The following is a 24731-nucleotide window of genomic DNA, read 5'->3' on the forward strand; positions in this document are numbered from 1 at the left end:
CTCGCATTTGCAGGACCTCCTATCGTCTGATAACTGGGCCCGACCGACTTTAGACAACATCTCGTTCAGAACGTTGCAGGCGAGTGATGTGGACCTGCTGGAATCTCCATTCACTAAAGAAGAGGTAAAGGCAGCGGTTGATGCTTTGGGTGGAGACAAATCTCCGGGTCCCGATGGTTTTCCGATTAGTTTTTACCAAACTTTTTGGGACTCTGTGCACTAAGATGTTCTTCTGTTCGTCTGGGAATTTCATGCCAGAGGTAGATTATCGAAGGGTCTTGGAGCCACTTTCATTTCTCTCATTCCTAAGGTGGCCGATGCTTCTTCCTTCTCTGAATTCAGGTCGATCAGTCTGATCAAGAGCCCTTACAAAATTCTCGCGAAAGTCTTATCAATTCGGCTGTCGAAAGTCATCGGGAGCCTCATCTCCCCCAATCAGAATGCTTTTATCAGTGGAAGGCAGATTACGGATGGTGCCCTGATCGCCAATGAGGTGTTTCACACTTGTCATAAGTCTAATCATAAAGTTGTTTTCTGTAAATTGGATGTTGCTAAGGCCTATGATCATGTGGATTGGAACTGTCTTCTGTATTTGCTTTCTCGGATGGGCTTCGGGGCTAAATGGAGAAGGTGGATCGCTGCTTGTATTGGACCGGCCCACTTCTCCATCATTCTTAACGGCACTCCTTTCGGATTCTTCAAAAGCTCGAGAGGTCTGCGGCAGGGGGATCCCCTCTCCCTTTTTCTATTTCTTATAGTTGGCAAGGCGTTGTCTCAAATGTTGAAGCATGGGCAGGAGCATGGTCTCCTTTGTGGCATCGTTATACCGGGCCTGTCATCCCCCCTCACCCATATTCAGTTTGCAGACGATACTATTATCTTTTCTGAAGCTTCAGATGAAAAAAATCGAGTATCTTCTTATAGCTCTTCGCTGTTTCGAAGCGGTGTCGGGTCTCAGAATCAATATGAGTAAATCGAAGCTGCTCAGAGTTAATGTTCCTAGTCCGTCTCTTCAGAACATGGTTGCCACGCTTGGGTGTAGGGTAGAGTCTTTCCCTACTTATTTCATTGGCCTGCCTCTTTCTATTGGTTCCCCTCCAAAAAGTATGTGGGATAGGGTTATCACCAAATTTCAAAAGTATCTAGCCTTATGGAAATGCAAATATTTATCTTTGGGGGGTCGGTTAACTCTCATCAAAGCAACCCTCTCGAATCTTCCCCTTTACTATATGACGCTGTTTAAATGCCCAGGTCCAGCCCTTAAGTTTATCAATAAAATTAGAAGAGATTTCCTATGGTTTGGCAAGGAGAACCAGAGCAAATTCCATCTGATCGAATGGAAAGAAGTGTGCAAAGTGTTCAGGGAGGGTGGTGCGAATGTTAAGAATTTGAATCTTATGAATGCGGCGTTGTTGGGAAAATGGGCTTGGAGATTTGCCACGTAAAAAGATGCTCTATGGGTTTCGATTGTTAAAGGAAAGTATGGATCAACTCAGGAAGGTTGGTGGCCTAAAGACTCTTTGTACTATAAGGCTTCACACATCTGGAGAGGGATTCTCAAAGCCAAAAATCCCGTCATTGCTAATTCTCGGTATGTTCTGGGTAATGGGTCTTCTATTCGGTTCTGGGAAGACTTATGGGTTGGGGAAAGGCCTCTCAAGATCCTCTTCCCTCAAATCTATCGGCTCTCTCCTGTGAAAGATATCCTTATTAGTCGATGTGGCTACTCAACTCATGTCCGCACTGTTTGGGACATTAGATGCATCAGAGACCTTAATGACAATGAAGCGTCCGAGTACACAGCCCTCCAGAATGGTGTCTCTAGATTTACGATTGACAGCTTTCAGCCGGATAGCATTGATTGGCCGTTGGATAAAACCGCTGCTTTCTCAGTCAAATCCCTCTATGATGTTATTTATCATGTGGAGGAAACCCTGTGTGAAGTTGCATCGTTCATTTGGAAGTATCAAGTCCCTCCTAAGTATAGATGTTTTGGGTGGTTGGTGGTCCGTAATAGAATTCTAACGATTGATAACCTGACCAAGAGAGGCATGCAGATCGTTAATATTTGCCTATGTTGTATGCATCACACGGAATCAGTGAATCACCTGCTGGTTCATTGTCCCTTCATTTTTGCTATTGTGGCAGATTTCTGTCAGCTTTTCTCGGTTACTTAGTGCGCTCCAGATTCTGCTGGGAAGATGCTGCTTGACTGGAATGGGCTTAAAATTGGTAAGATCAAATTGATTATCTGGCGTATGGTTATTCTTGCCATTTGGTGGGCTGTCTGGGAAGAAAAGAACAATGGATGCTTCAATGATACTTCTTCATCTGCTAAGGCAGTGGGCTCTAGGGCTAAGAAGATGGTGATAGAATGGGAGGGCAATGTTAGGGATCTGAAAGTTGTTGATTTTAGTTTTTTAGGTGGCTAGGTGTTTTCTGCTATCGCAGCAGATTCCCTCCTTTTCTGTTTCTATTTCTTTCTCTCTTGTAGCCCTTTTGTCTTTCCCCTCTTTTAGTTCAATGCAGTTCTCTTTTGTTGCCTCTAAAAAAAAAAGAAAAAAGGAGGGAAACAAAATTCTCAATCTAGCTATAGATGGGTGGCCTAAGCGGCAGTTCTACCGTGTCATGGACTCTCAATCCAGAGAAAGGGTGCTAGAAGCGGCAATGGGTGTATCATCGAGAAGATAAACACCTCCTCGCTCATGCCCTCTCACCAATCACTCTCTTCATTTGTAGGTCATGAAATAAACAATAAGAAGGGAAGAAGGCAATGGAACAATTAAATGATTTAGTAAAAGAGCTAATAGACAATAAGTTTAATGGAAAACGAGGCACATGCAGGACTAAGGGTAGAGACAAGGAAGGAGAAAGAGAGATGGAGCCAATCCTAGAGATGGGAGTTTGGGCTCCATCTGCGACTGTGACATACTGAGTATGGGGAGAAGGAGAATAAGAAGAAAAGAGTTGTGACTTACCAGTCATATAGGAGGAAGCTCCAAAGTCTATGACTCAGGAGGTAGGAGAGGATGATGCAAGAAGAGTAGTACGTGACTAGGCCAAAGCTGCGTGAGAAGGCTCAGGAATATCACGAACATGAAGCCACATCAGGGCATCATAGGCAACTCGAGAAATGATGAGAGACTCCCCTGAAAAGGATTGCTCAACTGTCGAGGTGGAATACTGTCCCTCAGGAGCAACTGTGGACGCGACAGAAGCAGCGGCACATGTAGGACGACTATGGAGCTGCCAATAATGATCAACAGTGTGATTGGTGCCACCGCAATGCGAACAAAAGCAGGAACCATCACGTCCCCGTCCATGTCCACCACGACTACGAAGACTATGACCGTCATGACTGCGATCTCCCTTATGGCCTCTACCACGACCTTCATAACCAGAAATGTACCCTGAACTCAAGGATAGTGCCCGAAGGCCAAGAGAGGACTGATCGCCAGTAAGATGTGCCGAACGCTCTGGTGACACAAATGAATGGGAAGGAAGAGCGGAGACAGTAGTGTGCTGGCACATGGCATAGATTGTCGTTAATAGGGGAAGAGGATCCTACATAACAACTTGATCTTGAACATGAAGATAATCAAAGTTCAACCCGGCTAGGAACTGCATGATACGAGTATCATCTCGCCGGGCATGTTCATGATCCTCTTTACATTTGGAAGGAAGAGGCTGATACAGGTCCACCTCATCCCACATGCCCCAAAGTGTCAAATAGTAGTCTTTTAATGATCTTTAGTTTTGTTGGAACCGACCAATTTCTTGAATAAGCTGGAATACCTGTAAAAAACTCTGAGACTCCGATAACATATCATAAAGCATATCCCAAATGCCTTTAGCCGGGGATAAAAACATCACTGAGTGGCTAATCGAAGAATTCATACTATTCAATAACCATGCAATAACTTGATAATTCTCATTTGTCCAAGACTTGTACATAGCATCTGTAAAGCTTGGAGGATCATCCAAAATATACGACAACTTCTCACAGGCTCCTAAGAACACTTTTACAAATTGCGCCCATTGAAGATAGTTGTCACCATTCAACTTAATAGAGGTAATCTGCAAGTGGTTTTGATTTAAGAGAGCCCATGCCAAGAGATGAGGGCCTTTCGTCGTCCATAGGAGACTCCAAGTAAGGAGGACTGATTCAAACAACTCTTTCTCACTTAACCCTTCAAGGGAATGAGAGATACAACAAATAGTAATCGTCCAAAATAACAAGAAATCTAGTCAGATCTAACGCAATCGAGTGCAAAACAGCCCAGCCGCACGTCCATTTGAGGTTAAAAACCACCCAAACATAAATCCCAGCTAAAAAATCCTCCATGAGTAGTTTGGGAGGAAGATTTTGGTCCATCTTGACTAAAGAAACCAAGGAAAAGCTTACCGATTTGAGGTAGATTGAAGAAAAATGGATGAGAGGCCCGATTTTCGAATTTCTCTATTTTGGCCAAAACACCATGAAAGGATGTCCAAAAAATTTTGAAAAAATCATGACAAATCTTATAAAATCAAGATCTATCAAACCCCTAAACTTTTAGCTCAAATGGGGTCCGTGCGTCTATACGACGCTGATGATACCAGTAGAAAATGATTTGATGATTATAGCGTGGAGAAAAGAAGAGAAAAGTGAGAGAGAAGAAGAAGAAAGAGGAGAGTTTGGGGAAAATGTTGTGTATTAGCCAACATGCCTTAACACACAATGTTTATTAGAATAGAGCATATAATACACTGCAGGAGGAGGAAAGTGTGCACATGCACTTGCATTAAAGGAGCCACTAATCACACACACTATACACTAACACCCTCTAGAGTTAGAAGTTGGGTCCATCATGCAATACAATTGATCACTATATTTTGGGACGTGGGGCATGTCATTGCTCTAGCTAGGGTGGGCTAGCTTAAACATGGGACTTAACAATGTTATGTAGCCATGATGGAGGGCCAAAATTGTGTAAAGAATGGGACCCAGAGCTGGATCGATACCGTATGACGATGACCCACTAATGGGCCATATATGTTATTAATTATTTTTCTTATTTGTTGCCTATTTATGTGTTTGATAAACATGGTAGGGTTAGAGTTCATTATGGCTTGCTTAGGGGTTAAGGGTCAAGCAAGCCTTCTTTTTAAATAAGTTTTGTACTAGTTTTTTTTCCCACATTGAACTATTGACAAAGAAACATGAAGAAAAGGCATAATTCTTTTCACTAAGAATAGAGAGACATGAGTTTTTCTTCCCTTCTCTTTCCTTCATATCAAAATGGTTGATCTATTCACATTTAGTATTAGAGCAATTCCCTTTCAAGAGCCTAGGGCCATATTTGCTTTTTGGTTGATCTTAAGATGCCCGTGTGAAAATCCAACGGTCAAATTTGATCCAAATCAATCCGGATTGTTTCTGCATTAATTGGCACCTGCCTATTCTTCATTGCTAAGTTGTTGCCGAGAGGAAGAAGCATGCGCGCTTTGTACCATAATTTGTATAGGAATTGTCCTTACATATCCTTGATGATGGTGGGAACATTATGAATACTGAAAATCATGCTTGAACAAGTGAAGAATTCAGTGAAAAGCTCCAAAACAGCATTGACTGTTAGTGACCCACCCATTGAGGCTGTAGATTCAAAAGAAGAATTGCTCGAGAGAGCTAATGAAGGTTGGACCCACTAGGGGGTCATATATGTTATTAATTGTTATTATTGTATTACTTGCTTATTGTGTTTGATAAACATGGGTTGATTAGAGTTTGTTAGGTTGTGCTTAGTGGTTACATTAGCTTCAGAATAATTTTTTATTTTGTGTGTGTGGACATTATTCTTTTCATTGAGAATAGAGATAGACATGAGATTTTTGCCCCTTCTCTTTCCTTTGTATCAAAATTGTAGATCCATCTACATTACAATGGCTTCTTGACATTTCATACTCTGTTTTAATGAGGTTGAAAGTTAGCAGTTGACCTTGGAATGAACTCCATATGGGTATATTTGGTTTTCTCTGGACTTGTTAACTGGCTATTTTCATTGCAGTAATTGTGGGTCAGTCACATGGGCAACATGCTACTAGTAGCCTGTCATCTAGCAAACTGCAATGAAATACTGTGTGCCCCTCAGCTGAATATTTTAATCACAATTTCTGGTGGGGAAACCTGCCACTCAGCAGGCTGCCACAGACCTATCATCTGCATAACCACCACTACTGGGACGAGAAATTATAGGGAATCTTATGAAGCTATGCCTAAATGATTCGAGTGCATTGGATAAATCACAAAACAACTCTTTAGCTTATAATAGATTGTTCAACATGTTGCGAAAGGTGTTAATGGAATTTTTGTCTTTGGTTGAGAATTGCTTCACATTTGAGTCCTTTCTATATGCAGGAGATTCATGATGGTCTGAACTTCTCTGACGATGATGGCGATGGCGATTTTGGAATCTTTTCTGTGAAATTCTCAACTGATGGACGAGAGCTTGTAGCTGGAACTGGTGATCATGCAATATATGTTTATGACCTAGAAGCAAATAAACCTAGCCTACAGATTTCAGCACACTTGGTATACTCACTTATACAATAGGAAGCTATTCAATTCTGTTCGCAGTTTGATTTCTAAAGTTGTTGGGGTAGATCTTATCATCATTTCCTTCAACTTTTATTATTTTTATTCAATGGTCATGTTTACTTTCTTCAATGTTTAATTGATTTGAGTATAATAAATAGTTCCTTGTTCACTAATGTTTTGCTTAATAGATTTTTTCCCCACCTTATCACTGTACTTCTGCTATTGGCATAATTATTAATTGTCAATCTGCATATATGGTGACCTTGAGGCATGGTATTTGGTAACGACAATGGCTGGCCATATGATTGTTACGATCAAAGTATTCCAAAATGGTAACGGTGGCCATAACAGCCACCACAGCTACCATTATGATACGGGCTGTGACAGCCCCGAAAAAAAAAAATGTTTCAGCCCTGTTTTGGGCCATCTTTTTCCGTAATGGCTGTTACAGCCATTTCCCGTAATGCATAACAGTTACCACCAATACTGTTATGTAACGGTCCTTACGCATAACAGTTCTGGCACATCATGGCTGTGATAATGGCCGTTACAGGCTTTAACGGTCAAAATAGAAAAAAAAAAATGTATCAGCCCTGTATCGCCATGTATCAGCCATTTACAGTCCCATATTGGTCCATTACAAGCCTGTGAAGGCTGTTATGGGCCTCTTTATTTTTCTTCCAGATTGGGTGTTACAGCCGTCTATCATGCAACAGGTCCCACAGTTACTGGTACATAATGGCTGTTATGGCCATTATTTAACCGTTTTTTAATACCTTGTTTCTAGAGGCTTACTTTGTAATGTTGTGGTTAGTTTTGCATCTCTATACATATTTCCTGTCTCTCCAGATCGTTCTGATTATGGTAATGATGATTATCATGATGATTATATGTTTTTTTTCTATTTACCTCAAGTCGGTAGTTCCTGCTTTAGTTTTTGTACTATCGGTTGCATTCTCTCTTTCTAGTTTGGCAGCCCTACATCTGACCTTTATTTCCATTGCATGTTTCATTATGAAAATTAGTTTCTAGGTTAGAGATATCCTAGTCTTATATAAAAATTAATTCTTTATTAGATTCATTTTAGAACTATATTGAATCATTAAGCTCTTATAATCTATCTTTGAAAAATAATCGGTGAATGCATGATGTGTAATTATTGCAGTTTCAATCAGACCTTAAACTGCCAAATAGAAATGCAATAGCTTTGAGCAGTTGTACAGAACTTGTACCTTGAACCTAGATGGTAGATTTAAGTGCACAAAAAGAATGTCTCCATCACATTATGAAACTTCTATGAACAGATCCTTTGTCAGCCTACTGTTGTGGAAGTAAGCATCCTTCACCTCTGAAGATTTGGAGTTATGATAGTCAACAAGTTACACGCTACAAAGCATGGCAGTGAATATCACAAATCAAAGTTCTGCTGAAATCCAGTGTGGTATCACAAATCTGACGAGAAGGAAGTTCAATGCTTGTGAGTTTCCCACTTGTAACCAAGTAAGCAGACTGGTTTGCCTATCGAAATCTATCCAAGGGAATCTTTAGGTTTCTTCTCCATGAGACTAGAACTGGGGGTAGAGGTGTAGTTTATTTAAATGGTAGTTCTAAACCTCGGTCACTTGACTCAACGAGATTTTGAGCCGAGTCTTTGGGAAACTCACTCATAAGTCTGACTTGGTTTAATGAAGTCACTTCTGAGACTCAAAACCAAGTCACTCTGTTTCATGAACACCTGGTCAATTGAAGGTTCAATGGTCTTGGATATAATAAAAAGTTCTGTGAGAGTTGAAAACCTGCAAGCTTCACAACAAAACCAAAAGCTTCTCCACCAAACCAAGCATCATATCCACAATGCAGTCAGTAGCTACAATTCTTTTTTCTTTATTTTAAATAGTTTAAACAGTCACAACTGTTTAAAATATTATGTATTTATTTATTTATTAAATCCTGAGGCAAGTCAAGTGAAGACTGATTTAAATCATTGGGACATTGAGTCAAGTTCATATTTTGGGCTTATGAACCATGTTTAAATAGGAGCCCTTTTACAGCTAGGGCTGTCAATAGGTAGCAGAATCTGTGGTGCCCAAGATACTGGATCTTATTTAAATGAGTCTCGATTCTAAACTCTGTGGCTACATTCATATGCAGAGAGAGTGAGGGTTTCAACAATGGGTGACCTGTCTCTACTTTTTCCGATAATGTGGCCCACTCAAATTTTAGATCTGCCTCTTGTTTGGGCTGATGTCCTAACACGAGGCAGTGAAACAGTTGTACGGATGGATGTTACACGGTCATCATGGTGGGCCCATATAGCATTTGTTTAATGGGCCCTTGCTAGTAACATTGTGTGGCTACATGCAAACCCAAAGAGAAGTGGGAGCGGAATACTCGCACTAAAAAGAGTGGGGATGAGCGGTAAAATCCAAGCTGTTGGTTTATAAGCACACAGTTTCAAAATTCCATAAATAGCCATTCTTTTTAGGTGGGAGAATTACCGCTCAAAATTTTACAATGTGGGGCAAGGTGATTGAACAGTGTGTGAGGAAGATGTCTAGATGGCAAACAAAATATCTTACTCTAGATGGGAGAATTACCCTGATTCAATGTCCATGTCGAATCTCCTGATCTACTTTGTCTCTCTTTAAATGTCCTAAATCAGTTCTCAATACTTTTGAGAAAGTAAGGTGGGACTTTTTGTGGGGAGACACAAAGGAGAAGCATAAATTTCACCCCTTGAAATGGGAGGAGGTATGTAAACCAGTCGATCAAGGAGGAGTGGGAATTAGGAATTTAGAGGAGGAATCTGGCGTTGTTAGGGAAATGGGTGGGGAGATTCGGGAGCTAGGTGGAGGGAGTTGCTGGGTAGAAAGTATGGGGTGGTAGACTAAATTCTCTTCACTATATCGTGCCTCTTATTTTTGGAGGTCGTTGGCGACGCTAAAACATCAGGTATGGGAAGGGATTGGGTTAAATTTGGGAGATGGAGAAAAATAAAAAATAAAAATTGGGAAGATACTTGGGTGGGGGATATTAAACTGTGCGATGAGTTCCCAAGTTTAGCGGGAATAGCAAGGGAGGAAGGTTTAGTAGTGACTTCATGCTTCTCCATGAGGGGTGCAGTGCCCCCCCCCAACACACACACACACACACACACAAAAAAAAAAAAGTGTAGAAGGAATCTCAATGATGAAAAGGTAGAAGAGTTTGTTCGCAACATGTCTCCGCTTCAAGCAAGTGTCGACTCGCTTAGATGGTTAAAAGACAAATTGGGTACTTTCTTGGTGAGGTCTTTTATCACTGGGTAAGTGGTGGGAGCGAAGGTGCCAGATTATGTTCGGCGAAGTTTGTATGGGGATATGATGCTCTGTTGAAGGTGGCGGACTTTCCAAATATTTGCTTGCTTCGCTTCAAAAATGCAGAATCTGTGAATCATCTTTTCATTCATTGCTCCTTTGCAAGAGCAGTTTAGAGTGATTTCTTTCAACTGTTTGGAGTAATGTGCGTGCTTCCAGCTTCTATAGATGCTTTTTTGCCATCATGGAACGGTGGAGGTAACGGGAAAAGGAGGGGGGGAATCTGGAGATTAGCTATGCTGGCAGGTTTATGGGGCCTATGGAGAGAGGAATGAGCGATGTTTTAGGAATCGTAAAGAGAAAGCCATAGAGGTGTTTAGCAGGGCTAAAGGTCAGGTTTTGGAATGGGCTTTGTCTAAAAATCTCTATAGCCAATTCCCAGTTCGTGGTAGTTTTTGTAAATTGCTGTGTATTTGTATTTGTAATGATATCACCATTGTTCAAAAAAAAAAAAAAAAAAAACTCATTTGATGTACCATAAAATCTCAAAGTCTTTGACTCTCCTAAAACTTTGCATGGAATAAAATGTCCGTATGCTCTCTCTCTCTCTCTCTCTCTCTCTCTCTCTCTCTCTCTCTCTCTCTCTCTCTCTCTCTCTCTCTCTCTCTCTCTCTCTCTCTCTCTCTCTCTCTCTCTCTCTCTCTCTCTCTCTCTCTCTCTCTCTCTCTCTCTCTCTCTCTCTCTCTCTCTCTCTCTCTCTCTCTCTCTCTCTCTCTCTCTCTCTCTCTCTCTCTCTCTCAGGACATGGCTTAGGTGGCTTGTACTGGTGCTGTCAAGTACCATGAGTTCTCTATGAAGCAAAAAGGGAAAAATAAAAATAAAAAGAAAGAAAAAGAGAGAAATAAACAAAGAAACAGGAGAGCAGAAATAAAAAAAGAAGTCCTTGTTCTCTGCTGATATTAGTTTACAGATTGAATAAAACAGTAGTGTTTTTTTGTGTGGGGGTTAGAATGGAGCATACTATGTTGTTCCCTCAAAAGTTTTTGATCTGGTTTACATGGGAGGGATAAGGTGATGTGAAGGTTAAGATTTTGCTGCCATACCATGCAAATGTATCTTTAGTAGCTTACATGTTGTCAAGCTTGTCACTCTAGCGTTTAACATAAGCATAGGGTGATTTGAAATTGAATTAAGTCTTTCTCATTTATATTACTTTCCCTTTCATTTTTATCTTCTTGCCCCTTCTTCCTTGTAATGATGGTAGTGGTATTTATTTCTGTTGATGGTCTCGCCTGTGAATTGTTGTGTTAGTGCTGGGAGGCTGAAACCTGCATTTTTTGCTTCTTTTTCCAGTGTGATGTTAACACAGTGGCCTTTGCTGATGAAACTGGCCATCTTATATATTCTGGAAGTGATGATAATCTGTGTAAGGTAAGCTTGAGTCTTCTTTATGTTGCAGCAACAACATAGGTTTTCTATATTGAACTTTTCTAGTCTATGTTTGATATTATATTGTAATACGCCATATATTTGAAAGTATTTTCGTTTATGGAAGCTATCGCTTATATTATTATGATCAACCTCTGCTAAAGGATATCTATGTTTCCCCCATGATGAATTAATTGAAGTTAACTAGGGCCCCCACACACCTCTCCACCTGAACCTATATTTACATGCGGGGCACAAGTCAACCTGGCAAATTTGTGGGACATCTGAGAGGTGCATAAGGTGGCCCCCATCATGAGGATGACAATACGCAAAATTCTAGCTGGTCTGCTCACCAGGTGGACCATGTTTATTGAATGGGGATTGTTGTCAAGTTTTAACTGTCGGTTCTTTTCACATAGGGTAAACCTTTGAGGATCGAATCATACCGTAACATCACAAGTGTTTTTTTAAGTTAAATCTAAAAATCCATGAGCTAAAACCAACCCATATCTGTCCAATTCCATTGAGTTAACTATTATCCTCTTAATGATAGATTCTATACTTTCTTTTGATGTGCATTCATATATTCTGGGAAATTCTCTGAGAAGATTGTTACATTCTGAAATTAGAGATTTATTGGAATATCAACCAACCCATTCTCCCAAACAGAAACTCAACCTTGAATTGCATAAATTTCAGATACATAAGCTGGTCTAAATGCATGCCACATGGTCTTCTTGTAGGTTCAGTTACAAGGCTATGAGACTCTACAGAGAAGTTTCTAGAATCTTCCTTGGTTTCTACCCGGCCCTTAATGGACCTTGCCCTAAATCGACTCACTTGCAAAAGGATCCACTTCAATTGGAAAACTAACTATAAAGATTGCAAATCTTTCTAAAACACTATATAGCATGAAACTTGCAGAATACAATCTGTACAAATCCTCAAAAAGGGACCTTATGATTTGTATATAGGCCTTATATAGGCGCATAGTTGGACTAGAGGGCCCCACAGTTCAACTGGCTGGTATGTAGGCCCATCTTATTAGATTCATGGGCCCCAAAAGTTGTCTGATGTTTCAAGTGGGTTCCAGCCTGGACCTTCTTTGCTACGTGCTTATGGACGGGCTAGATTTGCCATTTATAGTGCCCGATGAACTTGTCAACCTTGGTTCTTTTGTATCTTTACTCAAGATTTATAACTCCTCCCCCACAAGGACACAAGGCATGTCAGTATGAAAAACCCAACGGGAGGGGTACTAAGGTGAAGCAATATCAATACAATGGCATCTAGAACCAATATCTATAATATGCACCTCTATTGAGTTGTTTATATCATGATTTGATTGTGGTCTTCTGGCTGACAATTTGTCACTCAGTTATTAACTATCATCCAATATATGATCCAAGAATAGCATAGGAGATGAAAAGCACAGTGATTACCATGACCAGTATGGTCAATTGGATCTTCATTGGTGTTTATTGAGAAATGACATTAGAAGAGCTTTCTTGTAATGCTACTACTAGAGGTGTACACGAGTCGAACTGAGTCGAGCTTGGCATAGCTCGAACACGGCTCGGCTCGGCTCGTTCCTCGAGCCTGACTGGCCAGCTCGGCTCGGTTCGGTCAGCCGCTCAGGCCAATTCGAGCTAAGTTCGAGCCAAGATCGAGCCGAGTTCGCCTATGCAGCATTTTCACAAACACATGGACTGCACCTTCAAATTCTCACTGTATGTAAAACACCAGCAATGGTTTCACAGGTATTTCATCAAACACCTTGTAGGCAACATCAAAACCAAGAAAAAAGAGTATTTGTTTGATGAAACATACCTTCCTTGCCCGTTGCCACCACCCGACACTTCGTTGAGTCATTTCATCAAACATTTGGTGAGCACCATCAATATCAAAGTAACTGAGTCACCGAACTGGATCGATCCGAGTTCGATTTGAGTTGGGTTCAATCCAAGTCGAGTCGAGCTCGGGCAAGCTCGAACTCGATTCAAAATTTTTTCGAGCTCAAAAAATCAGCTCGACTCGGCTCAAACTCAGTTTCGAACCGAGTCAAATCGAGCTTTTTCGAGTCAAGTCGAGCGAGCTAACCAAGCTAACTCGGTTCGTGTACAGCCCTAGCTACTACTAATAAAGTCTTACGAGTACTAGTGAGGTGTTATTTGTAATTCTTCCAAAGTTGCTTATATAAATAATAAAGGGGCTGACATACCTGGGGTCAAGCTCTCCAAAACTTCTCTTTTTCTGCTTCTTCTTTCCTTCTCTCCTCTTTGATCTCTCTTGCTAGTTCTCTTCTTTCTATTTTTTCTTGGTATCAAAGTGCCAGGAAAGCACCTACTTCTTTCTACATTGATTGGGGGTTTCTTGGGTGGGACCCGCTGTTGATGTCATCATGCGGTACAGGTGACTCCAGCGGTACACTCTCAGATGCCCCATGAAGTAGACAAGTAGGGGATTTAGAAGAGAATGATTTTATAAGAATTATTGTGATTTTTTTTCGACAATTTTTCAGTAAGTATTTGATGGTGTTTTGCTTAAAATAGAGAAGTCTTGAAAAGTGGGGCTGATTCGGTTTTCGTGTGTGCCTTTTTCCTGAAAGCTTTTTGTCGAACTTTTCCACATTGATTTGATATGTTGGACCAATTGCCACCTCTAGAAACAAAAATCATCTCATTCCGTTGAGATTTGAGAGATTTATGATGACATTTGTAAAGGAATGGTGCGTACAACCCCATTTTTTAAAAATCTGATTTATTGGTTGAACCTCTTTGAAATCATAGGTGTTTTTTATGACAATCCTCTTGTGTAGATCACAACTACGAAGTTGGATGACACTAATTTCCTTGAATGGTCTTAATCCACCAAGATGTATATCGGCAAGTGAGGAAAACCAGGGTATGTGAATGGCTGGGTGAAGGAACTAACTACTGAAGATTCTTTGTGTGATAAGCAGTGTTTTAAATATCGATGATATCAGCCGATATATCCCACGATATATCTCGTATCCCACCTGTGCGATACGAAACGAACAGGTAGTGCCGATATATCCCACGTTTTCAATCCAGTGAGCATTTTCAATTTTCGGTCTATGTTTTTGTTGTAAATCACATTAAAGTAGTGTCAAATGGTTACAAATTTATGATTCTTCATGTTTTCCATGAAAAATTATGGATTTGGAACTTCGATTTCAAGATTTTGGGGAGAAGGGTCAAGTTGCGGAAAATTGAGAAAAAATAAAATTTCTCAACTTCTCACAAATCAATTGCAATCTTTGTATCCAAACACAAAATCAAACATTTATGTAACCTGATCTAGTGATTCTTTTTTTGCTTTTGAATGTATTGCTTGCGTTTCCATACATGTCTTCTTACGTTTATAAATTATATGAATAGAATTTGAATATACTTCCATCAGTTCAGCTGGAAAGCACATATATTAGGACCCCATATAAATGAAACCCCTATTATGTGCATTTTTTTTGTAATGTTTTGATTTTTAAGTGTGTATTGATGTCTTTTTCAACTATCCCTGAAGTTTCATTGAAACATTCGACCAATTTCCCATTGTTCCCAGGTTTCCCAACAACATCGATACATTACGTGATACAACTGATATATCCCATGCGATAACCGATATTTATCCGTATCCCAAGGGTGCGATACATTACGTGATAACAATATTTAAAACATTGATGATCAATGAGAGCAAGAGAACTTGAAGGTGATGTCTTAGCTACTTAACTCGATGCAACCTTATATCAGTAGAGGACTCTTGTTTCTATGGACATCCAAAGAAGTCTAGGATAAAGTTACCAGTACTTATTCCCATCAGCGAAATTTTGCTCGTGTCTATCAACTACGCTAGGAGATTGCTACTGTTCGTCAAGGAGAGAAGAGTTTGGCCACTTATTATTCCACTTTTCAGGTCCATGAGAAGACTTGGATCATTATTAGTTATTACAATGGCATAAAAATGCTAACAGGGGGAGACATTAAAAACAAGTCGAACAAAATAGAATACTCGATTTTATAGCTGTTTTGAACTCCGAGTATGAGTTGACCCATGTGCAGATTTTGGGGAAAGATGATCTTCTGTCATTGGACTAACTTTATTCCCTGATTTAGAGTGAGGAAAGCTGGAAGAAAGCCATGCAGTCAATTTCTTCCAACACCAATCATTCAACTCTTGTAGTCTCTTCTGGTTTCTCTAAAGGTGAAAAGGATCCAACTGGAAGAATGGAGCGCCTGATGAGAAGGATAAGTTGAGATGCGAGTGCAACCATTGTGGGAAAAACTCGCCATGCACGAGAGACTTGTTGTGATCTCCATGGTAGACCAGCGAATTCAACGGTTCTAAACACCCTCCCTCCAATGACCTTGCTGTTGCCTCTACTCCTTTCTTGTGTACTACCTCTTCCTCCACATGTTGCCTCTTTCTCTGGGCAATCTCTCTTGCTAGTTCTCTTCCTTTTATTTCTTCTATGGCCATTAAACTTAGAAGTGCATTCTGAATCAGAGGCACATAAGTAAAACCCCATGATAACCGGGCGATGATGATGATGAGTTAAATGTAGGCTGATGGGGTCATTGGATGATTGGGATCCAATGTGCTTGACTTTTTCTGTTATAGGTTTGGGTTCTTTCCATGTTGTTGGTCTTGGTATGGAGGCCATGCTTCTTCTTACCATTTCTGGTATGCTCGTATGTGGTTCTTTTGATTTGTTTTTTCGTTTTCTTTTCCCCCACAATTGGGGTTTAGAAAGGCTCAGGCAAGTTCCCCAGCTTACAGGTGTCCTTCTCCTCTTTCTCATCATCCCTATGTGTTTCCAATATGCTACTTCAAGATTCCATGATGAAAATTTTAATTATATGTATAATGTGTATGACTGATTAGCTGAACCCAAGTTGGGATAAGTTAAGATGATGATGATGAATGTCTGTGAGTGGTTGTAGACAAATTTTGGTGATTGATTCCTGATGATTAAGCTTTGACCACAGTTTCTTGATGTTCATTTCTGCATAAGCGGAGCATGTGGATTGGTAATCCAGGCTGTCTTTCTGATGGGCTCCACCATGGATATGGATGCCTTGAAATTCCCAGATTGTAAGATCCTAACCTTTGATCAGTAGCCTACAAATAAACTGTTAAGAGAAAAGGTAGAGCAACAATATGTACAAATGGACAAAGCTGGATGGATATGATGTACCAATCTGGAGTTTCTGTGGCACCTCCACATCCATGGTGAGGCTCATCAGATCACTTGTATGGTCTGCAAACTATGGACCCACCTGTACTTGGCACATTAGGACACTCAAAACATCTTGATGCATCAAGGCCCTGTAATTCAATTAGTTCACCTTTTTCATATATTGCTGGCTCTTTCCTTTTACTGCTGAATATGGGGAATATACCATTTAGCTCCTTCAGGTGTGGGACAGGCGCTGCCTTAATGACTCACGACGAGCGGCAGGAGTCCTGACAGGGCATTTAGAAGGCATTACATTTCTTGATAGCCGTGGGGATGGCCGCTATTTTATTTCAAATGGTAAAGATCAGACCACCAAACTTTGGGACATCCGGAGAATGTCCTGTAACGAATATATGAGGTATGCATGAGGTCCCATTATTCAGCAGTTCACATTTAGGTTTGCTAATTCCATGTGTGGTACGATGGCCTGTTTTTTGGGCCCAAGCATCTCACACAGTGGGCCAGCCTGATGGATGGTTTGGATGTTCAGCACATGCTAGCTTGGCAGATGTGTTGGTGTGTAGAGGGACTGGGATATACACGGATGTGGAATTGGCAAATCTCTGTTTCTATATATTGTGTTTAACAATTTTTGTTTAGTCAATAACAATACATATTATGGGTTAGGACCTCGGCCGAACCCCCCCTCGTGGGCCCCAAATCACATGGGTACCGCCTCACACGAGCCGCCCACCTCGAGTGTGCCCCTGCATCCCACAGGCAACCCCACTCAAGCCCAGTGTGAAAATGCCCCTGCATTAATCACTCCCAGTGAGGAGTCTCGAACACGAGACCTCCCGCTCTGATACAAATTTGATGCAGGACAATTAACCACTTGCTCTAAAAGCTCGAACTGTTAGAGCATGGCGAATCAATCCCTTTATCTCATAACCCAGGCCCCACATCTAATGGGTTAGGACCTCGGCCGAACCCCCCTTGTGCCCCTGCATCCCACAGGCAACCCCACTCGAGCCCGGTGTGAAAATGCCCCTGCATTAATAATAATACTGTAAACAACATTAAAACTGCATCATGCATTGACCGAGTTAAATAGAAGCACAAGTTCCTTATCCCAAACTTCATTTTTTCTCAATGATTTTGAGATTTGTACATTTATTACTCGAATAACATTGATCTTTTACATTTCAGTTGACATCATTGGAGAGCAATAACTTAAGGGTGTGTTTGGATGCACTGTCAAATTAAATTGTAATTATTTGTTTGATAAAGTGGAAACAACCAACTTCTTGTTTCCATTCCTAGCATTCATATTAAGGGTTTTGGCTCCAAATGTTAAGTTCGACTGAAGAGGAATGTAACCACAATTTGTGGGGCTACTCATTATGAATAGTAGTAAACATTGATTATCTTTTACTCTTGATTGAACAAAATGTTCGCAATTCAATTCACTTGTCCATCCAAATGCAGCCTAAAATATTTGTACTCGTGTATATCCAAGAGATGCTGAGAATTAGAGTGAGATAATGATGAAACTGAAACTGAGCCAAAAAATGCATTGATGTAACATGAACTTGCACTTCTGCACATTGACGTGCACATGGCAATGCATGAACGCATGTGTGGTTGGGATGTCTGCAAATAGGCAGGTAAGTTCAAATGCAGGTATGGATGTTTGAATGCAATAATACATGGGTGGAACCTATGCATGCATTTAATAAGTTTGCTTATGTGCACTTTCTTTTAATTTATGCATGATAATACACTTAATCATCATCAAGGCTGGTTTTTCCTGTCTGCCATGGTCCACTAATTTATACAGATTGATAATATGGCTATTGACTTTCTTATCTGCATGGCTGATATGGTTATCTTCAGTTACTCCTACAGTGTGAAACAAAGAACTTCCAATTGGGACTATCAATGGATGGATTACCCGGCGAGTGAAAGACATCGTAAACATCCCTCTGATCAATCTTTGGCTACATATAGAGGTCATTCGGTACTGCGTACTCTCATCCGCTGTTACTTCTCTCCCGAATATAGGTATCCGCTACTCATGACATCTATGACATCTATTATAGTCAAAACATGCCATGTGCCAAGGTGTCACTCTTTCTCGAGAACTGGACCGTTCAGCTGGTGGGGCCTACGGTTAATGTATCATAGTGTAAAATCAGGCTGGTCCATTGGTCAGGTGGGCCAAATGTGTATGAAAGAAATGGACAGTTAGAAAACGATGACCAATAGCCCACACTCAATTTTCATGTACAACCCATTGGAAAAGGGGACTGGCCTGAGTATTGAGATAGGGTACATCCTCTGTGGGGCCCACCTCTTGAAGGGCCCAAATCACCTCCGCGTGCTATTTAGGCATGTGTGGGCTTGCAGATACAAACCTGCAAGTAACCTTCCTCTTTTTAGTGACTGAGTTGAGGTTGGCTGTTTTATACCCATTCAACTGTGTTGAGATTGGTTCAAGAATATGTTTATTAACTTCAGCACTTTTTGCAGCACTGGTCAGAAATACATCTATACAGGATCTAACAATGGAAACATTTATATTTATGATGTGGTATGTACTGCACTTATCAACTGTCTTTTGCTTCTTGAGGTATCATATAATGCTCAGTTGAAACAAATGGCAATTGTTTGTCAACCCAAGTTATTCATTTGTGGGACCCCGTCCTGGAATGGCCCACTCCCTAATGTCTCCCTTGCTAGACGATCCTGTCCATCTGAATAGACAATTACAACCGATAGCTCAAATTCAATGGGGATTCCATCAGGCAGGCAGCTGTCAAACAACCAGGGACTTTATCACTTCAACAGCAGCATCACCCAATGGGGGTGGGGGGGGGGGGGGGATGGGATTTTGCAGTACATGCCATCCACAATGGGTCCACCATATAAATAAATGACTTGGGTCACCAAAAAGGAAGTTCACCTGTGTTTTGATAACCCACTACTATGTCCTAGCTTATGCATGCATGGAACTTGGCCAAACATTTCAGGTAACCGGAGCCCAAGTTGCAAAACTCGATTACCATGACTTGACAGTAAGAGATTGTAGCTGGCACCCCACCTATCCCATGCTTGTTAGCTCTTCTTGGGACGGCATGATTGTTCAATGGGAATTCCTGGGTAATGGTAAAGCATCTGCTATGGTCCGGAAGAAAAAGCGAAGGAGACTTGGATACTAAAGACATAAAAAGAACGGTCTGGATGGAATTCTCTGAGAAAAATAATGCAACCTTGGCTACTGATATTTTGTTTTGTAGGATTCTTTTTGGAAAAAAATAAAAAAGGGACAACTGATAATGTCTATGAAATTACACAAGTCGTGTAATTTTCCCCCTTACGACGAATCCTGTAAAACAACAGTCACTACCTTAGCTGCTGTGGGTCTCCCATGACATTTGGGAATTATTTTTCTCGAGAGTTTCCAACCAAATGGGCAATAGATGTCTAGTTTTATTTATTTATTCTTGTGAGATGTATGTAATGTAATGGTAAATAGTAGGTGATGTTAATAGGACTTGCTAGGGGATTGGAAATATCTGTGCAATCAGGACTGAGAATCAGCTCTGCTGTCTTCAGTTGTTTCTCGTGACCAAGAGTCTGCATCTCTGTAAGTAGTCCAGCTTTCTGGGCGCTGTAAAAAGCTCTTGAAGAACAACTGATCATTGTAAAACATTATCAAGAAACTAATCTCTGCAGATTTGGAAATCCACGGAAGATTGCACCATAGAGCAGACAATGAGTCCTCTCCACAGGTAAAAAGATGGGGACAAGTTGCCCAAATTTTGTATGGATCAGATAATCCTAACCGTTTGTATAAACCGACAAATGGACTGTTGGAAGAAATGTAAGTAGCCCTGCTCCAAGGGTCGAAATCCCTGATGAGATGATCAAAGGCCGATCGAATATGTAGAGGCATAGAGGCCATTGTCGGGTTAACATGGATAGGCAATGGGTGAGTTAACTAGATATTCAAACCAGGAGTTTTCAATAACTAAGGGCTTGACTTGGCTTTGCTTTCAGATGACTCGCTGAGTTCATCCGACCTGCACAGGAAATGAGCAATGATGTTGGTTTTTGAGATGGTCCATCCAACGGTGGGCCAATGCCTCCACAAGGGCCATTCATCAAGTGAGAACCATTGCCAATAGCCATGCAAGACCCAAGGGAGCCATTGTTTTGGGACCATCAGTTGAACATGCAGAGCTGTGGTTCAGTAGTCCGGACTATCGATCTAATGGTCCCAACGTGGATGTGGGATGAACAAAGTACTTCATAGCCATCTAAATTGATGGCTCACCTTGCATGGTTCTCTCTTGAAAATTCAGCATTTTCATGTCAAATTTCATCATGCCCTAATTTTAGCAAACAACACCTTTTTCTTTTATTTTCCTTTCCTCATTCAGTACTTCTCTAACAATGGTGGAGTGGACCGTTTTCAGGCTCCCCAGTGCGTGTATGACATCCAAACTGTCCAATAGGTGCACCCAACCATGATGATCAGAAGTACTAAAAAAATCAGGCCAATCCAGTTATCAGTTGGGCCATGCCATGCGTAACAATATTTACAGACTCTGGAGCCTCCAAATTCACTTGTGGTTCACACAAAGAGTGTATTGGTCTTTCTTTTTCTTTTTTTTTGTACGTCGAGGTTGGGTGCACCAATGGAATTGTTTGGATGTAATACACATACCATGAGATGCCACTGGTCATCCCACATGAGTGGGCAACACTGTTTCGTTTGTTGAATAGGCTTGATATATGATTGATTCAAACTCGACCCATTGATAGGGGTCGACCCAACTTCCCTAACTGAACTGAATATGGACCCAGAACGAATTTAATGGTCTGGGTCCAGGGCATAAAGTCAAGCTCAAATGAGTTAGTGAGTACAGAGTACTCTGGACAAGTGAGGGTAGTGCTGACATTGTGACTCCCAACACGGATCATGCACCAACGTGGCCCACATCATCTGGGCCCCATCAGGAGGTCCCTGCGCACTTCCTTTCTGAAAATCATGGCTGCCACTCATTAGGAGAATCACACTCACAGGTGCATCAGCTCATGCTGCCGCCGGTATGGCATGTGTGGGTTTGTCTTTTTAACTCCACTTCTTCAGGTACCCGGCTTGAAAAGGGTTACAGATTACCTGATAGATTACCTGATTAACTGTGACCTGACTTGGTGGGATTTGATTGGACACCTGCTGCTGCGGAGGATATCTAATATGTCTAAAAGAAGCATTAGTCTTGGCAAGCCATGTGGCAATGTGGCAAGATTTGATTAGCCCACGTATGGTTTACGATGGCCAAGTTACCATGCGATCTTTGACAGTAGCACCATATGGGTCAGGGAGGAATATCCTAAAAGCCAATTGCTTGGTGACCTGCTACGAAGATTTCCGTAGTGTCAGGCACTGTGTTGGCCACTGTCAGCTGGGTGTTTTATCCATGCCATCCATTTGTTGCCAGCTACTGGACCACACCACATGAAATAATTGTGATTAAACGCTTACCATTAAAAACTTCTCAAAGGCTACAAACATTTTGGATCAAGTTGATATTTGTCTTCTTCCCTCATCCATGTATATGTGACCTTATGAACAGTTTAGATGACAAATAAACATGTTCCTGAACCTTAGGAAGGTTTCAACGGTGGGTGTCATTCAATGTTCAAGTTGTTGGTATCACTGTGAGTTTTGCTAGGTGGAGATAAATATATAATATCATTGTCGCTGATAATCAGAAATGCAAAGAAATGTGAGAAGACGGTGGAATTTTTCTTTATGGAACTTTAGGAGATGCCTAAGTACATGTATTTGCATATTTAGAAATTAAAAATAATAATAATAATAACAAAGAGAATCATATATAATAAATTTCTATTTAATAGGGGCTTAGCCTAATATTAACCAAAATGATTTTATATAATACAAATACATTTATCATACAATAAGTAGCGCATATAAAAGTAAATGAACCATCCAATCTCTCCTCCCCCCATTCAATCTGTCCAATCTATCCACCCATCCGTTCAAATGCCCCACCATCCATCCATCCAACCATCTGTCCATCTATCCAATCCATCCATCCCATCTATCCATCCATCCACCCAACCATCCATCCAACCATCCAATACATCAACCATCCGTCCATCCATCCAATCCATCCACCCAACCATCCACCCAACCATCCATCCACGCAACCATCCAATCCATCCATCCATCCATCCAACCATCCCATCCATCTATCCCATTGATCCATGCAACCATCCAATCTATCCATCCACCCAACCATCCATTCAACCATCACATCCATCCATCCATCCATCCATCAATTTCATATGTCATTTCATCCATCCAACCATATAACCATCCATCCATACATCCATCCATCCAACTATCCACCTAATCATCCATCCATCCATCCAACCAACCATCTATCCGACCATTACATCCATCCATCCATCCATCAACCCAAACAACCCATCCATCCAATCCATCTAACCATCCATCCATTCGTCCATCCAAACAACCATCCATTCTTCCAACCATACATACATGATGTTGGGGGACAAAATTAAAGAAAAAGAAGCGAAAAACTTAAAGCTGAAAAGAAGAAAGGAGAAGGGAATTTCCTAAGAGAAAAAGGAAGATTCATTGCACGCGCAATGGAGATGTTGCGTAGGCCATTGTGCAGTGTAATGAGCCCTTACATATGGACAGCGCAATGGAGGTGAGCGGCACATGAATCGAGGTTACACGTGTGAAATGCCTATAAATACCCCTTCACCCCCCTTATTTGATTCATTCGCAAGTGACGAGCTCTAGAAGACTTCTGAAGACTTCTAAGATTTCACCTGAAAATGTTTCAGGTATCCAACAGGAGGAGATGAAGGAGAAGTACAAGAGGAATCCCCTATTGTGCAAGGGGCGTGCAATGGGGAGCCAATGTGCGGTGCGCAAGGGCTCTGTTGCATGAGCAGCTAATCCTTAAGAAGCACATATATTTTATCGTTCTTGTATCATTGCAACAATCCGTTGTAAGAATCCAATATGCCCCTCACAATTATTATTTCAAACGAATTGAAGAAGAGATAAAAGAATTTCTAAAGGATCCCTAAATCCACACAACACTTCCTTCGTTAAGGAGAGTGGATTGCAAGCCAAGATGTCGTCGAAATCATTATTCGGATTATTTTACATTTAGCATTGTTACATTTATTAAACGCATTTTGTATTAGAATCAGAGGAAATACGAGGATGTAAACGAACCCTAGAATAAATAAAATATTTTATAATGATTAGTTCTCTTATATTCTTTTGTTATTATTGAATAAGATATCCTCGATCGAAATACATTCGTTTCTTGTCAAAACAAAATGACAACTCCGCTGGGGATTTCTTTATTCAATAATAATTTAGGAATTATCTAGAGAACTTTCATCATCACCTACAGTCATCATGACGCCAAAATGACGACTCTCAATGGGAACATCCTCCCCTTCATCTCCAATATAAAGCATATCATATTCAATTCATATTACTAATGCACTTTTATTTCTTTTAGGATCTTTGTTATTCTTAACTGCAATGACTTCTTCATCAACCAACCAAACGATCTTCTATTTCACACCTACTGGGTTTATCATCAACTATATTCGCAACGAACAAACACCATCTAAATCTCTGAATCAAAAGAAGTTAGTTTCGACCTCAAACAGTAAACTATGGGTCATGGCAGAAGTAGTCTCCACATCACCAACATTTAGTAATAGGCTGCAGTTTGCGACCGAAGTAATTTCTACATCACTGATATCACAAGATGACGAAGAAGGATGGACTGTAGTGTTGCCAAAAAGATCAAAAAATGCCCAATCTCCCTCAAGCCCAGCTCTGTTACAAACAATCTAAAATCCAGTTTCACAAAATGCAGCTAAGCAAAACCTAGCACTAACTCCATCTTTATTGTACCCAGAGTAGAGTAAGATTGTTTCTTTTACTCCACAAGATTTCCCAGCTCTTTCGACTATGACTACCTTATGGACTCAGAAAGATAAAGAAAACACATTCTGTGTATATGCGCATGTGAATATAACTAATACTGTACCAACTGATTAAGAAACAAGTTTATAGGCAATAAAAGGCATAATGAAGAAGTCAAGCATACAGAGATAGCCCCTAAACAGATAGAAG

The 24731-nt window shown here is 40.7% G+C and overlaps 1 protein-coding gene across 5 annotated transcripts in view; it reads left to right on the top strand.

Moving 5' to 3' along the window:
• LOC131225115 (LEC14B homolog) overlaps positions 1-20264 on the top strand; it is a 39768-nt gene extending 19504 nt beyond the window's left edge. For 4 of the 5 annotated variants that reach the window (XM_058220546.1, XM_058220544.1, XM_058220547.1 and 1 more), the window contains 6 exons: positions 6398-6571; positions 11227-11304; positions 16738-16916; positions 18395-18562; positions 19031-19091; positions 19531-20264. In XM_058220546.1, the coding sequence (XP_058076529.1) occupies positions 6398-6571; positions 11227-11304; positions 16738-16916; positions 18395-18562; positions 19031-19091; positions 19531-19719 (849 nt within the window). In that variant the 3' untranslated portion in view covers positions 19720-20264. The remainder of the gene's footprint in view (positions 1-6397; positions 6572-11226; positions 11305-16737; positions 16917-18394; positions 18563-19030; positions 19092-19530) is intronic. The other variant, XM_058220545.1, reaches the window with a different exon arrangement.
• The last annotated feature ends 4467 nt before the right edge of the window (positions 20265-24731 follow it).

Source organism: Magnolia sinica, chromosome 14 (genome assembly GCF_029962835.1).
Source record: "Magnolia sinica isolate HGM2019 chromosome 14, MsV1, whole genome shotgun sequence".
NCBI classification, from domain to species: Eukaryota; Viridiplantae; Streptophyta; class Magnoliopsida; order Magnoliales; family Magnoliaceae; genus Magnolia; species Magnolia sinica.